Source organism: Lagenorhynchus albirostris, chromosome 1, assembly GCF_949774975.1.
Source record: "Lagenorhynchus albirostris chromosome 1, mLagAlb1.1, whole genome shotgun sequence".
In the NCBI taxonomy this organism is placed as follows: Eukaryota; Metazoa; Chordata; class Mammalia; order Artiodactyla; family Delphinidae; genus Lagenorhynchus; species Lagenorhynchus albirostris.
Genome location: NC_083095.1, coordinates 173,224,432 through 173,239,641, shown reverse-complemented (window position 1 = coordinate 173,239,641; position 15,210 = coordinate 173,224,432). Strand labels below are relative to the sequence as shown.

The 15,210-nt window shown below is 48.4% G+C and overlaps 1 protein-coding gene across 1 annotated transcript in view; it reads right to left on the bottom strand.

The window, feature by feature from the left end:
* Window positions 1–1,575: 1,575 nt before the first annotated feature.
* The window catches only part of CAMK1D (calcium/calmodulin dependent protein kinase ID), a 417,459-nt gene continuing 403,824 nt past the window's right edge, over window positions 1,576–15,210 (bottom strand). Inside the window, exons 8-11 of the mRNA XM_060160644.1 lie at window positions 14,915–14,993; window positions 10,064–10,151; window positions 9,024–9,141; window positions 1,576–7,389 (exon numbers count right to left, since the gene is read on the bottom strand). Coding sequence (XP_060016627.1) covers window positions 7,271–7,389; window positions 9,024–9,141; window positions 10,064–10,151; window positions 14,915–14,993 — 404 coding nt within the window. The 3' untranslated portion in view covers window positions 1,576–7,270. The remainder of the gene's footprint in view (window positions 7,390–9,023; window positions 9,142–10,063; window positions 10,152–14,914; window positions 14,994–15,210) is intronic.

Genomic DNA, 15,210 nt, shown 5'->3' with positions numbered 1-15,210 from the left:
TGCATTTGCTTTGGCTACGTTTTCGGCCACAGTGGGGGAGACCTCTCTTTAATGACTCCTCACAAATAGTTTTCAGAAGTGGGTAGCTTACTAAAGTTCTTTTGTTCCGTAAAGTCTGCATTAAGTGTCACCTATGCACCCACTGAATGATCCCTTTGTCATGATATACTTCCTAACTAGGGTCTGGGTTGAGAGAAGCCTTGTCAGCTAAGAAAGGACTAGTCATCGGGTATCAGGTATTTCTTTGGGGCTCACTTATTTCCACTAAGGCCCATGCTGTTTTCACTTGATATTGGCTGTGTGGGATAGCGTTAATTCTACATTTCTACAACCCACGTCCGATTCATTTTTTCCCCTCTACACAACAACTTCCTATTTGGATTGGAGGAATTGTCTGGTGATCAGATCCAAACCCCACAATATATTTGATGAGCTATGAGCTGTAAGCACCCCCAACCAAAAAAAAAAAAAAAGACACTATTCACTCTTCTGATTGAAACAGACAGGACCCTATGGTCCTTGTCCCCCACGTCCTCTGCCTGCATTTTGTTTGTAGAAAAACTTTAGCCAAAAGATAAGTTTAATCAGAGAAGTGAGAAAATGCAGAAACAAAGGAAAACAATCAAAGGAGACCAAATAATAATAGTTAAATCATTAAGCAAAGTCAAGGACCTTTGGTTCCTCCTCAAGGGCTATCTTCTGAGCCATATCCTGTGAGCTGTCTTGTAGATACTGAAAACCCCACCAGGTGGAAGAAGTTAACTACACGATGACCAGACTGTAGCCATGACCCAAGCTGCCACAAGAACTGGCCTCAAGAAATGGGAACAAACCGACCTTGGAACTGAAGACCAACTGTACCTAAAACAATCAAGATGATGCTGGTCAGACCACCGATGACCAATGTCAAGATGACGGTCAGAGCTGACTGTGCTGTGTCTACACGTAGCCCCCTCCCTCTGCCTGTAAAAAGCTCTTGCCCCCCGATTGTCTGGGGCGGGGAGGTGTGGGAGTCGGGCTTTGGGCAGGCGTCCCCTCCCCCCGCAACCCGGGTGCCAGCACCCAAAATGAAGCAAACTGTCCTTGCCACCAACCTCGCCTCTATATTGGCTTTTGAGCGATGAGGAGCTGGACCCCACTTTTGGTAACGTGATCAGCAAAGAATCTTCCTTTGGGCATCGAGAATTCCAAGGTGGTGCTGAGGGTGGCAAGTGCTACTCAGAGACGTTTTCCTGGAAATCAGTGTTGGCTTTTCCTCCAAACAACTCGAGTATCTAGTTAACATGATCTGGGTTTCTGGGTCTGCCTCTAGCCACCTTCTGCAGTGGCAAGGAAAAGGGCGGGGAGCCTGAGCACCCACCACACACCTCAATGCCACAATGTGCACGCCCTGCCCCCATCCCTGGCATCCCTGCCCATCGGGCTGGTGATAAAGTATTTAGGGGACTTTATGAGTTTCCAGGGGCTCAATGCAAACTCCTTCCTTCAAACCCAAACTTCAGAGAGAGGAGGAAAGAGCGAGCTGTTGAAACACCCCAGTCTTGCTTCTCATGGAGGAAACAAACCACATACATCTGAAGATGATTAATTGTCTTTATTGGAGGAAAACAAGAAGTCATCAATCTCATTGTCATTATGATAGAAATCTTGATATGTGTACATGATTGTCAAGGCAGAGAATCATTTGCTACACAGGCCCGTTAACAATTTTGCAGTGCCGCAAACCTACGTGGGGTAAATTTCTTGCAGAGTTTATTACATGCATGGAATAAATGCACAGTTTCCCTTCTTTTGGACAAGCATGGTTTTATGGAAAAATCAAACCAATTGCAAGCCTGGTAATACTAGACACAGGGACATTCCTGGGTTCGACGTCATAAGCTTTTGGAAAACGTGCTCACTGTTGGGAGAGCTGCAAGAAGGACTATGACATTATGTGTGGTGACCAGAGCCAATTTAGAAATTGTTCCAAATTCTATGCTGGACAGAATGTACCTTTCATGTCTTCCAACCTGATCGTGGGGCTAAGAGAAATGTCCTCTGAAACATGCCGCCTGTCTTGCAAAACTGAGATGCTGCAAGGTTGCAGCATTTTTGTCGCCGTCAAAATGTTTTTGTTTTTGTAAAATGTCCAAACCGCTGCCAGTCCTGCCCCAGCGCTCCTCTTCCCTCAAGTGCAAGGCTACCGTGAGAGCCCAGGAACCTCAGTCTGTCCAGATGAAGGTTTTCCTTTGAGAAGTAATTTATCTAGTGTTTGGGGCTTCTGAGTCCCTGGTCATACCTTATCCCTATGACTAAAGCCTCAAACACTCCTTTCATTTTCTTTTTTCCTGTCCATAAGGAAATAAAATCACCTTGAAGTAAACTAAGTTGGTAAATCATCAGAAGACATAATCATCGTATGAGAAGTTTTCTGGAGACCAAAAGATTCAAAATGGATGTGGCGAATGCAGAAGCGGCATTGGTACAAAGGGGGAAATGCAATAGTTAGTCCCTTTGGTGTAGAGAGATTCAGACACCGAGAAGCCATTCCACACTTTGTCCACGAAACCAGACCTGGCAGCCACATGCTGTGGGGCTGGCCGCCAAATGCACAGCCTTTGGATTTCCAGAAGCAGAGACCCCCGGAGTCACAAGCCCAGTTGCTCCTGCTGCAGGTGGCAGGGAAGGCGGGAAGGGCTGATGTTCCTTGCTGTCTGATTCGGCGCAGAGCAGGAGGCGGGCCAGGCCGTGGCCAGCACGCAGGGCCCACTTCACAGTGGGGCTGGGCTCCTGTGCCCATGCTCAGGCTGCAGATCACCATGCACTGGGACCATGACGAAGGGTGGGGCTGAAGGGGGCTTGGGCCTCTATCTTCCTCTTTCTCCTCCCTGCCTGCTGTCCAGTGTAGAGGTTTCCAAGCTATCTCATCTGCAGACTAGTTTTCTTGGCATCTCTGTGAATTAAGTCCCCCTTTTAGAAATCTGCCCAATTTACCTTTCCTATCACAACATTTTCAATTCTGAAAACCAAAGGACTGGAACACTCTTTGGCCAATGTCAGGTACACCCGAAGCCCCAACCTACAGCCAGCCCCCTGCCCCCTGCAAAGAGTTGTGGGTTACATACAGGTATATACATTTTTCTTTAAACAAACTGAACAGTGTTTGGTCTGGAATGTGTTTAAGGAAAAGGCCAACTCTGCAGAGTGTGAGTGGACAGAATGGGAAGCAGTATTGTTTCAGAAGAACATGCAAAGGTTTCGTGCATCGGTTGAATCGGAGGACTTTCATTCCTTTTGCCAGAAGTGACTGTGCAACCCTGGGAAAGAGTACATCTTATTTCTGTTTATGGAAATGGGAGGAGCTGCCCTTTGCTGCACTCTGCTGTTCCTTCTCACATCCAGAGGAAACCCAGCAGTGAGCTTGTGGAAATCATATGAAGTCGAGAAGTCATGAGTGTTGCAGGCAAAGCACAGAGGCCATACCCTCCTTCTCCTGCCCTCAGCCCTGGAGTGATGGTTCCAGGGTGAAGAATCAACACAAGCCCAGGCTCTGGGTGGGCCAGGGGGCCACGGTGGCCAAAGCCTTAAAATACAGAGTTATCTCCCCTGGGATACGGTCTTTTCTTTCTGTTTAAAATTGCTCACAAAATGTCAAACCCCAGGGCGTTCATCAGATTAAGCTGTCATTCCTCCAGAGAGAGGGTCAATCCCCCTTTTCAGGAGGGGTCACTTGGGTTCCCTCCCTTTGTCCCTGGTGTTTTTGGCCTTCGTTCTAAAGGGGGGAGGTCCTCCTCTCCCGATCACAATTCACCCAGGATCTGCTGGACGCCAAGGGAGACAAATGAACAGGATGAGGTTAGTGACGGGCAGGTAAACTGAGTCTGGGGCGCCAAATGCCAAATGCCTTTCTTCACTGGCTCATGCTCCCTAAGTGCCAGAGCCTTGCCTGGGTAACCCCAAGCCTGACTGCCCAGTTCCCTGGACACTATGCTAAGAGCTGGCTGGAGAGCTGGGACCTTCTCAAAGGTCTGTTGGGGCCACATGCGGGTGCACGCTCTCTGTTTCAGACAAATGCTAGCCTCCCTGATGGCCTCACGGATGAGATGAAGACCAGGGAAGTGAACGGGGACAGACAGGCAGCTGAGTGCAAGACCATTTGAGGACACTCTTTCAAATGACAGAAACAATCCACTTGCTCTGAGGAGGTGAAGAGACCAAGCTGGGGGGCGGGGAGGTTGGAAGGCAGACTGTGCTGAAGTCCATGGTCCACCATTAGCCTCAGCTGCACACAGTGGCCTCCAGGGGGTGTGTAAGCTGGGGGCCCATATGAAATGCTCAGCTTCCTTGGTGGAATTTGACATCAGTGAGGGTCCTAGGACTTTGCCACTCCACTTGGCAGGCGTTACCAAAAGGCACATTCTGAGCTCTCTTCCCATGTTGTCATAAAGTGTAAATAATACTAAATACGGTTGAAAGAGAACCTCCATTCTTTTACCACTAAGGCTCTCTCAACAGAGCGTAAGTTCTACACGGGAGTTATCAGTATTTTCTCCTCCTCCTAAAACAATGGGAATACACGCATCCAGACAGTAGAGACTCACTTGATGTCAAGTTCAACAGGGTCTACTTTGGGGCTGAAACAGTCACCATCTCCTGACGTGTTACAGGCCAACCATGGCCAAGAGCAGACCCCCAACTGCAAAAAGGGGGTCCGGCCCATCTCTCAGCTCTTCTGCACTTTCCAGGTAAGACATACTTTCAAACTAATTGCATAGAACATGCACCCCACACATCAGCTCCAGAAAATAATTTATCATCAATAAATTTGGCTTCAGATGTTGCTTTCCAAGTGCAAATGACCGCATACAGCACACAGTACAAGGAGCTGATAACTATTCAGGCACACGTTCGAAGTATCAAAGTCAGGCAAATTATCACCCCTCCTCCAAAACATCTAGTTCCTTGTTTTCTTTTTTTTGTTTTTGTTTTTTTTGGCCACGCCATGAGGCACGTGGGATCTTAGTTCCCCGACCAGGGATCGAACCCATGCCCCCTGCATTGGAAGCACAGAGTCTTTACCACTGGACGGCCAGGGAAGTCCCTAGTTCCTTGTTTTCTTATACCGTCTAAACTTGAATCTTCCATTACACTTGTTGGTAAGCAACATTCTAATAAACCCCTGGGAGAGATGCCTCAGTTTTCTGTTATTGTTTATAATATTCTTGCTACTGTCCTCCAACTCAGGTACCACTTCCTTCTTAACCGCGTCTACTGTCGTTTTATAGACATTTCCAGGCTTTTTACAAATTTTGAAGAGTAATAGCTTGATTTTCACTCTGGACGCTGGTGTGGCAGACACCAAGCAGGAATCCTGTCAAGGGGCTGAGTGCCTAGGACACGGTGGACATGGGGTAGACCAGATGCCTGTCTTTCCGGCTGCTCTCCTGCACACCTGCACTGCCCTCCTAAAGGAGGCAGAATGGAGTGCTGAGCCTCATAAAACTGTGTGTGTGATGGGGGGCATTACTGAACATTCGGCCTGGACCTAGGCCAAGGTGCAGAAGTGACGAAGATGGCATGGCCTACAGGATCCACTGTGTCTGGTCAACTGTGGGAGAAGGGCGTGAGGACAACAACCAGGAAAGTCACTGGACCATCAGGCAGATGAACAGGGACCCACTGCGGGCTCGAGGCTGACTGTGCGACGCAGACTCAAGGTATCACATGGGCCCAAGGGCGGGGGGGGGGGTCTTCTGCAAAGTGGACATTTGGAGCCACCTGCTCGCCTCTTCAAGACAGCATCCTTGAAGCCTCCTGGAGAAGCGCTTTTCCCTGGTTTTCATGCTGTGCTCACTCTATCCTGCACGCCAATCCACCACGTGGGTGGACAATGTGGCCCAGTGGTCCCCGGACGTTGCTGGTTTGAAAGTCCTACATCCCAGGAAATCCTTCAGTCCTGGGCAAACTGGGACCTTTGGTGACCCCACCATCACAGGTCTTTGGTTTGGGGATTCCCTTGGTCAGAAGGATGGCGTTCAGCGCTGGCTGGGCCTGGCTGGGGTGGTCTCCGGCCGTCACTGCAGTGGCTACTGTCCTGCTCTCCTTAACCAACCCAGATAAATGGAGTCTTTTCCAAGGCCATTTCCCTCTCCTCCCTTCTGGATCAGCCTCTAAGAACAGCGTAAACATTTGCAGAAACAACTGGTGTAAGCTGGAGGCCATTTTCAGTTGTAAGATTAGAAATGCATTTTTAAAAAACAGAGAGATTAATTTTAAAACTGCATAGCTGAGAGCAGGGCTTCCACGCTGTCACTCCCCTTGTGAGAAACGAGAGCTGTGTGGGAAATTCACTCCAAACAAAATGGCATTGTGCTCCTTCGGCCAGGGAGGCTCTTAGATCTTTGCTGGGGGAGCGGGGGCCCTCTCCTTCACAGCAAGTCTATACTTTCGTCTTGGGAGAGCAGGCTTCTTCATTTCTGACCACTGATGGCAAGAGGCCCCAGGGTCTCCAGCTGGAGAGGGCTTTGCTGCAGGAGCTGCCGGGCAAGGTTTTCTGCAGGTTCCCTCCCACGGTGCCCGCACCCCCGGGGAGAAGACAGGCTGCAGAAGGGCTGAGTTGTCTTCTCAGAAAACTGCCCCTCCGAGGAAGAAGGGGAGAGAAGGAGAAGGAACTGAAGTAAAGTGCACTCTTCACCTCGGAAACAGATTCTTGATCGATCCTCTTACTAGAATTTTAAAAAGTACTTTTAAATCCCCTTCGGAAGAAAAAAAAAAATCTCTTAAAGGTTAACATAAAAGTCTACTACTGACAAGCAAAAGGTACAGGGCACAGAAGTAAGAGGTATAGCTCAAAAGGACATATTTCTTAAAAGGAAAAAAAAAACCCCTAATGCACAATATTTACCGATACTTAAATAATCCAGTTGAAACCTTTTTTTTGTTATGAATGAAAAAATACAACATAGACGGTTACCTCTACTGAGAAGATCGGAAACGACAGGGCTGAGGGAGAGGAACTGAGAAAGTCCATTCTGTTAGGGCTTTGCAGACTCGTATGTACAGCACCAGATCCTATCAAATCCGCTCCCTTGAGCCAGTACACTTTGTGAGAAATGAACACTTCAGAATTGCAGTATAAAATATGGCCGTAAAAAACTTCTGTCTTCCAGTCCTGTGCAGGGAGGCGCACCGTGCAAGGTGGGATGGCTCTGGAGTGGCTGGTGGCGCTGGTGGCCCCTGGGGGCCCCCTTCCCTGGCCTCACCCCCTGGGCCCCACCTGTAGGGCCGGTCACTTGCTTCCAGAGTGCACTGTCGTCACAGTGGTGGGCCTCGGTCTCCGATCCGCTCCCATTCCTGAGACCCCTGATGAAGAGGACATGAAACTACAGAGCGTGGAGGGTGCCAGACCTGCAGGGGGACAGCAGACACGAGAAGTTCAAAGCTTCAGAAGGATCTACTCACTCCCTCTTCCCGCTGCGAGGGTTTGTCGCGGGGGACAAACTTTGATGCACTTGACTCCAAATTTTTCCCTATCCACGGGAAAACATTTGCAAGGTATCCAAATTCTTCTTAGACCCAGGTCTTCCCTCCTTGTTTCATTATAATAATGATAACTGCTTTGTATTTGGATACAACATGGTTTAGCCACCGTAATATGATGGGTTCCATTTACTGAGCACTTACTACATACTAGGCATTGGGCTAGGTACTGAATATATACCATCCTCATAAGAACTGTTTATTTCTTACAATGGCGGTGAGAAGCAGGGATTTTAAGAGTGAATAAAGGATGTGATACCCCCTTCTGACCCCAGCTTGGTGTGTGGTCTGGACTCTTGGCTAAGAAGCGTTTGTGACATAGGGCACATTGAAACGGGGCTGCTGATTGAGTCCTGTGTGAACTCGGCAGCCCCCTGGCCTAGAAAAATTCTTCACGGGCTGCACCTCCAATGCTCCCCAAGCAAATGTGTTGGCATCAGAACGCTCTCACGTGGGATTATCTTCCTAGCTGCGGCAGTGTACCCCTCACCCCTGTCACTGTGAACTCTGTGGGCTCGAACATCGGGATAGCCATAAAGTAAATCACTAAGATGGCTTTGCTGTCAGAGCCACTGTCTGAATCTTCAAGTAAACGATAGATTGTGGGGTTTCCTTTGACCAGAGGGTGGAAATGATTTGCCCTGCGATGTAAATGTCGGCCTAAAGCAGCGTGCAGTTGTGTCAGGGGATGCTCATGGAGATTTCCCGGGAAAACTTAAGGGCTGGACATTCCGGAATGAGGTGGGAGGGCTATTTAAAGAGGAGGGGAACCTTTTTTGAGGCAAACAGGAAGGAGTGTGATGCTCAGAGTGAGACCAAACTGAAGGGTCTCAATGATTATGGAAATGAAGGCCTACCGGGACGATCAAGGCAACTTCTCTGCAGTGCAGAGGAGCCCATGGAAAGGCCTAGTATGAGATTAAGAGAAATATAGTGGAGAGTGGGAGAGAAAAATAAGGAGGGTATGAGTGTGTCCCTCGTGATGAACTATCCCACGCACAGATGAAGGACAACGAAACATTAGTACTATTACTTTGATCCCAAAGCCAACGTACTTCGTATAAATCAGCTCAAACGATTATCAGAAAAAAAAAAAAAGAAAATACATTTTAAAAGTCAATGAGATCAGACTGTCATATGAGTCTCTGCCATCCCTTCCTCAGTCCCTAAGGGTGATGTCCAATGAGAAGCAAATCAGAACATAAGGAGATGGATGAGGAAGTGTCGGGCTTTTGTCCACACACACGTGGCCGTGTGGGACTCGAGCCTCAGATGTCTTATAAATGGAAACCACAGTAGCTACGGTTGTAGAAATATGAAATAACTAAATTTAAAAAAATATTTAAAAAATAGTGAATAGGATTGTTGGGAGTATTAAATAAGATCAAGTATTCACAGACCCGGACAAACAGTAGCTACTCAGCAAACGAGAGTCCCCCTCTCTCCCTACTAGATTTGTCTCCAATGCCAGTTGGAAAGTTCTGTTTTTGCTACATACGCACAATCTTTTTGGCTGGCCAGACTGAGGCTGCTCGAAACACTTGTATTTGAACTGTCCAGGCTGCTGCCAAGATGTAGTTTTCTCATATGTCTCACGACGGCCGTGGCATTAAACGCTTGCTGAAATTTAAGAAAGGGGAAAGGCAGACAAAATATTCCAGCTAATTAGAAAAGGCCGAGACTGTCTCCTATCATTTATCCTGTTACCCTAAGCAGGTCAAACTTCTGACAACAGTCTCATGATCCACTAGAAAGGAAACGGATGTTGCCTCTTCTTCCAAAAGTACATTCATCCTTTGACCCTCTCCCCCCAAGAAAATATATTTTGGAGATGAAAAGAGTATTTTTCTTCTGACATAATACCGTGGAATATAGAGTAAACGTAAGCCAATTCCCTCCATAATTTAAGAGAATGACTTCTAGAACAAAAGGTGTATTATAATAATAGAGTACCTTAAAATATATTTTAAGCGTTTTAATTTTCTGATTATTGGTGTTTTGTCCTAAATAAAGTAGGTCAGTGGAATTACTGTCTGTGTAGTCTCTAGTTGTTGGTTCTCGTGCAAGAACAGCCAGCTCTCAATTACCCATGCTGTGAGAACACAGGGTAATGGATTAAATCCATCACATTTTTACCAGAATGTATTGATGAGTTCAACTGAGATTTCCTGGGTTTTTTTCCCCCTTTTTATGTCACTTTAATAATAGTCAACCCTTCAAGGTTCCAGCAAAGTGAAGGAAGACAACAGGGATTATGTTCTTAAGAAACAGCAAATGAGGAAAAGCTGGCAATATTGCTATATTTTTGGATCACAGGGGGGAGATATTATTAAATCATACACTTTATCCCTCTCACACCACGATGCTCTCGTCAAGTCTTAATCCTTATTGGTTAAAATTAGCACACATTTGGGTGAGGCTATGGGGATTCCCATCAAACTTGGGGGATAGTAACACTTAGAAATAAAAAATGCTTGAACTGCAGGGCCAGTTTCGTTTGAGAGGTTAAGTTCACTGGGAATGTAGGAAACACAGGACTTACTCTCCACTTGCTCTTGGCGAAGTTCTTCCGGATCTGGGCGCTGACCGACTCGTGGATGTTTTTGCTGAGGGCTGTGTCACCAGCGATCCTGAAATGGAGGCAAAGATGCTTCTCAAGAGGGTTTCTTGGGGGGAGGGGGGCGTCTGACACTGGGTCCCAAGCTGCTTTCCTGGGGAAGCCATGTCCTGTCCCCTCCCACAGGTCTGCTGAGAGGATGGCGTGTCACTGCCCCTCCAGGCTGCTTCTTTCAACGCACAGCTCTTGTCTGAACGTCCATGACCCACCACCACTGCACTCCAAGCCCGGTCCCACCTCCGTACCCTGCACCCCCTCCAGGATGGGTCAGCACCTTCATGGTAGGCCACTCTGCCCGGCTCCCCCTTCTTCCCCTTTTCACCCCCATTCCTGCAACATCAGAGTCCACAAGGACAACACAACCTGAATTCAGCTCTCCTCTTTCTCCCCCTCCCCCAGCTTCCTACCCGCCGTGTCTCACCTCTGAGGTCTCAAGCGTGTCCCCCAACCTGGTCTGAGCACCAGACCCCTACCCAGGGTCTCCCCCCCAGCCCCTCTCTGGCATCCCCAGGATCTCTGGTCCATGGACCTGCTCACACCCAGGGCCCACTGCTCCCTTCTGGCTCCATCCCGGCTGACCTGAGCTCTGCCACGTTCTACTCCCCTCCCTCCCCCCGGGGCCCCTCACCTTCTCTGTGCTCAGTAACAGGGTTCCCAGCCTCAGCTCGGCCCTGCTTGGCACACCTACTCCTGCATTTCCTAGAAAAGTTCTCAGAACCGCAAGAACCATGTCGCTGCTGCCTTCCACTGGGTCCTTTACAACACTGGGCAATCTTTTCTCTAGTTCTTGCTTGACCTTAGCCTTCTATTAGCAGGGAGGAAGGGTCCCCCCTCATCCTATTACTTCCTCCCTCTGCTTTATCACACCTCTTCTCTCCCCCACCCCGCCCCGCCCCCCATTCGTTCTTACACCTCCCTCTTCTCTCTGGGCTTACAGTCGCCAGTCTCGTTGATGAGCTGGGGGTCTCTCCAGCCCTTTTTTTTTTTTTTTTTCCTCCAGCCCGTTCTTCTCCCTCACATCCCTTCTCAACCTCAATGCCACCCTCGCTCTACATTTGACCGCTTGGCCTCCCCCAATCTCACAGGAAGTTGCATTTTGCTCAGTCTCTTCTGGGCTTGAAGCCATCCATCTTCCCTTTCCTTTAGCACCAAACTATTCAATTCTGAGCTGATGCCTGATGCCTCAGAAGTAATTTCTTGGATCTCGGAACTGTTAAGGGGCAGACAGATGCCGGGGACACTGACCATACTTTCTGGCTGGCAGAGCCCGTCAGGTCCCAGACTCCGAGGGCCCTGGACACAGACCAGACTGGGCACAGACTGCCGTGTTCAACCGATTTAGGACGTGAGAGGAACAAGCTTGGGGCTTATTCAGATAGGAAACCAGCCCTGGATAAAAAATATGTTCCCACCATCAGCCTTTCCTTTTAGGAACCGAAAACATGGCTGGTGGACTCTGGAAGGTAAGTCTGTGCCAGGCTGGGCCTAAGTTTAGAATACCGTACAGTCTGCTATTCCCAGCTCAGAGCAAGACCCCCCCTAAATAGACTCCTCTAGTTTTCCCAGCAGGGCTGAAAATACACAGCTCAGAGGATACTCAGAAACGAACCAAGGCCAGGCAGGTTTCCATCTCCAACAACTGTCAATTGCCTGCTTTCCCCAGATGCACATCAGTGAAGAGAAACACGTGAATGAGCAAATCCACCCGAAAGCCCAGGCACGAGGAAGCTGGGGAGCAGATGTCGCTATTCAGCCTCTCCTCCCGGAGGCCTCACATGAGTGTTTCCTCCTGTTTGTAACAGCTGCATCCTCAGAAAAGGACGCCAGCTCCACCTCGGGGTGGTCAGCTCTTTCTTGGAAACCAGGGGGCAGAAGTGGTGGGAAGGACGGAATTCTCGGGCTGAGCACTGACGAGGGGGCAGAGCCTGCTCCAAACCCAACAGGCCGGGTGGCGGGGTGTCAGGGAGACCCCCTTCCCTGTGGGTGAGCAAAAGGCTGAGAGGGGAGGAAAATGCAAATTTTCAGTTATTCTAGAATGTTCCGTGCTCACTTCCCACAGTGCCAGGGCGCGCTGCCGCTGGGTAAGGACCAAGCGGGGCACACGGTGGCCCGGAGACCGCTGTGAAACACTCTTCTTGGAGGTAACGCCACCTCGGCTCACGACAGCTCACGACCTTCCTCAAACAGGCAACTGCGCGGGGATACACGTATATGAAGAGCTGATTCGCTTTGTTCTACAGCAGCAGCTAACGCTACCATGTAAATTATGCTCCAATAAAGGTGTTAAAAACAAAAGAAAGAAAAGAGAGAAAAAAACAAAAACAATAGGCACCGCAACCACGCTGCTGCTCGCGTCGGCCAGGGATCACGTGGGACACTCAGCGCTCCCAGATTCAGCATCATTCACCCACGAGACCGGAGGCGTGGAGGCTCAGCACTGGAAGGGACCTTGGAGGTCACCCTGACTGTCCTAGGAACTGCACAACGCCCCTGAGACAGGAGACTTCCCTTATGAATCCGCACACACACACACCCCCGTTTCATCTGGGTCTCCCGACGCTCTCTCGCTTCCCTGTTGCTGCCTCTACACTAACGAAGGACATGGCGTTTATATCAATCCCGCTCCATCAGGCCTGTCTGGCTCTTCTTCTCCACACACAGATCATTAAACTCTTCTCCTCGCCTTCGGGTGTTTTTGTGTTTTGTACACGGTCTGTTCTACCTGCACGGCTCTGATTGTACACTTTTCTAGTCACTTGCTCAAAACAGGCTTGGTGATGCCTGGTGTGTATCCCAAACTCCTGGGATCCATCCCAGTTCCTGTGGTCACCGCAGCTTGGCTGGCTGGAATCTGGGGAGGGGAGGGGTCTCCATGAACGCTGAGGAGGGTGCAGAGTTGAAGCCTCCCTGGCTAGCCCAGCCTGGAATCCTCACCCTACCCTGGACGGCCCAGGGACAGCCTTCTCACAGCGCGAGGCTGGCATCTCCGTGAAGCCCTGCTTGACTCTGAGCCCACCTTGCCCCTCTGCCAGGCCCCTGACGGTGAAACTGACCTTTCTCTTCTTTGTTTTTTTTCAAAAATGTCTGGTGAAGGGGAGATGAGGTTTTAACTGGCCTTCCTGCCTTCCACAGAGTGAAGCTGGATCAGTGAACAAGTTCTAGGAAGCAAATCACTTCCCTTCTTTTGAGGTCATTTTCCTCCTCTCTAAGATAACCTCAAAAGCCTCCTACATGAACGATAAATAAGTACTGGGGTTGTAATGTACAACCGGGTGACAATGGTTAACACTGCTTTATGGCATACTTGAAAGTTGTTAAGAGTAAATCCTGAAAGTTCTCGCCACAAGGAAAATAATTTTTTGTAATTAACATATTAGGCAATGGATATTAAGTAAACTTATTGTGGTAGTCATTTTGCAACATATACGGATGCCAAGTTATTATGCTCTAACACCTTAAACTTATACAGTGCTGCATGCCAACTCTCTCTCTGTAAAACTGGGGAAAAAGTCTCATACAGCTGTAAAAGCCAACTGTTTATAAAATAAGAAAAACTTTCTTATCTTCACTGTCACATACTTTGACCTATCATCCAAAGTGACTTATTAAAAAAATATCAGGCTGACACACAATCAAAACTGCCTCCTTTTCAGAAAATTCCTTCCTTCCCCTTTCCTTCTCCTGTCAGTTTGGGGTGAAGAGCATCATTTTGGAATCTGACAGTTCTGCCTGGAAACATTTCTGGCTTTGCTGTTAGCTAGTTGTGTCCTGTTGGCTAAGTTTCTTTATCTTTCTACATAGATTTCCTTATCTCAGAAATGGAGACAAAAATCTACCTTACAGGATTATCATAAAAGAAAAAATGCGGTGATATTTTAATATGATTAGCACAGGGCCTGGGACATCACAGATGATAAATGACGGCTGTTATTATACATTACAATACTGTGAAGCTGGTCAGGAAAAGACCTTGGGCAGGTCCCCTTTGGAAGGTTAATCAGCATATGAGCATCCGGAGAAAATGCTGCAGGAGACGGTAGGATCAACAGGGAACAGTGTTCTGGAGGACTGGTCGGGGCGGATGTCTCCTGAAGTCAAGGGTCTGCGCATTGTATCGGCTATTTTACTACTCCTGGCCTTTGTTTCAAAAAGGAGGCTCACGGTGCTTTACTAAGAGCTTAATGATGCAATTGCTACGTGCCAGATGCACTAAACCCTTTCTGTGTGTGCATGATCTCAGTCACTGCTTACTTCAATCCTGTAAACTAGGTATTGTTATGCTCACTTTAAAGATGAGAAAGTTCAGGCTCAGAGAAGTATAAACCCAAAGTCACTGGGTTCAACCCTAGTAAGTGGCACAAAAACAAGGTGGCCTCGGGGCACCGCAGGAAATGTAGTCCAGGATGTCGTAAACTATCAACTCATCCCTCTGGAGGTGAAGAAACACTAACTTGAAAAGCATCTTCAAAGGAAAAGAACATGTGACCTCAATTCATTTACGGACTGAGTAATAAGTTCAAGGAATAAAACGCCACTCTTAATGCCTCCTTTGGGAATCACCCTCCCTAAAAATGATCCTAAAATACTTCACATGAAGCGAAAAAGCTACAGCTATCTTTTGTGCATCTGCAATTAATGCCTTCAGAAGACTGTGTCCTCGAGTGTTGGTTTGGGGAAAGGATGAAACCCACGGGCCAGATGGGATGCAAGCTTCACCCATGGCTTTCACAACGAAGCCCCAGCTGACCGGCATCTCTAGCGGGTGATTCTTCTTACCACGGGTGCCGAGCTGCCTGCTCGCATGTGTATCTTTTATTTGGATCTTTCTCCATCAGGTTCCGAATGAAGTCTTTTGCTGTTCAAAAGGAAGGCACAAGAGGGGGAGTCAGTATGTGGCTTGAGATATGACAATATGATACCAGGGTGCCTCTGTGGGTATCAAGGTTACCATGGAAACACGAGACCAGCCTTCCATGGACACTCGGGACCTGGGACAAAAAGGCAGGTGGTACCAGCATCTGGGGAAAAGGGAAGACAAGGTTTGGGTTTCTGAGTGGTGACCCTGCCTTCCC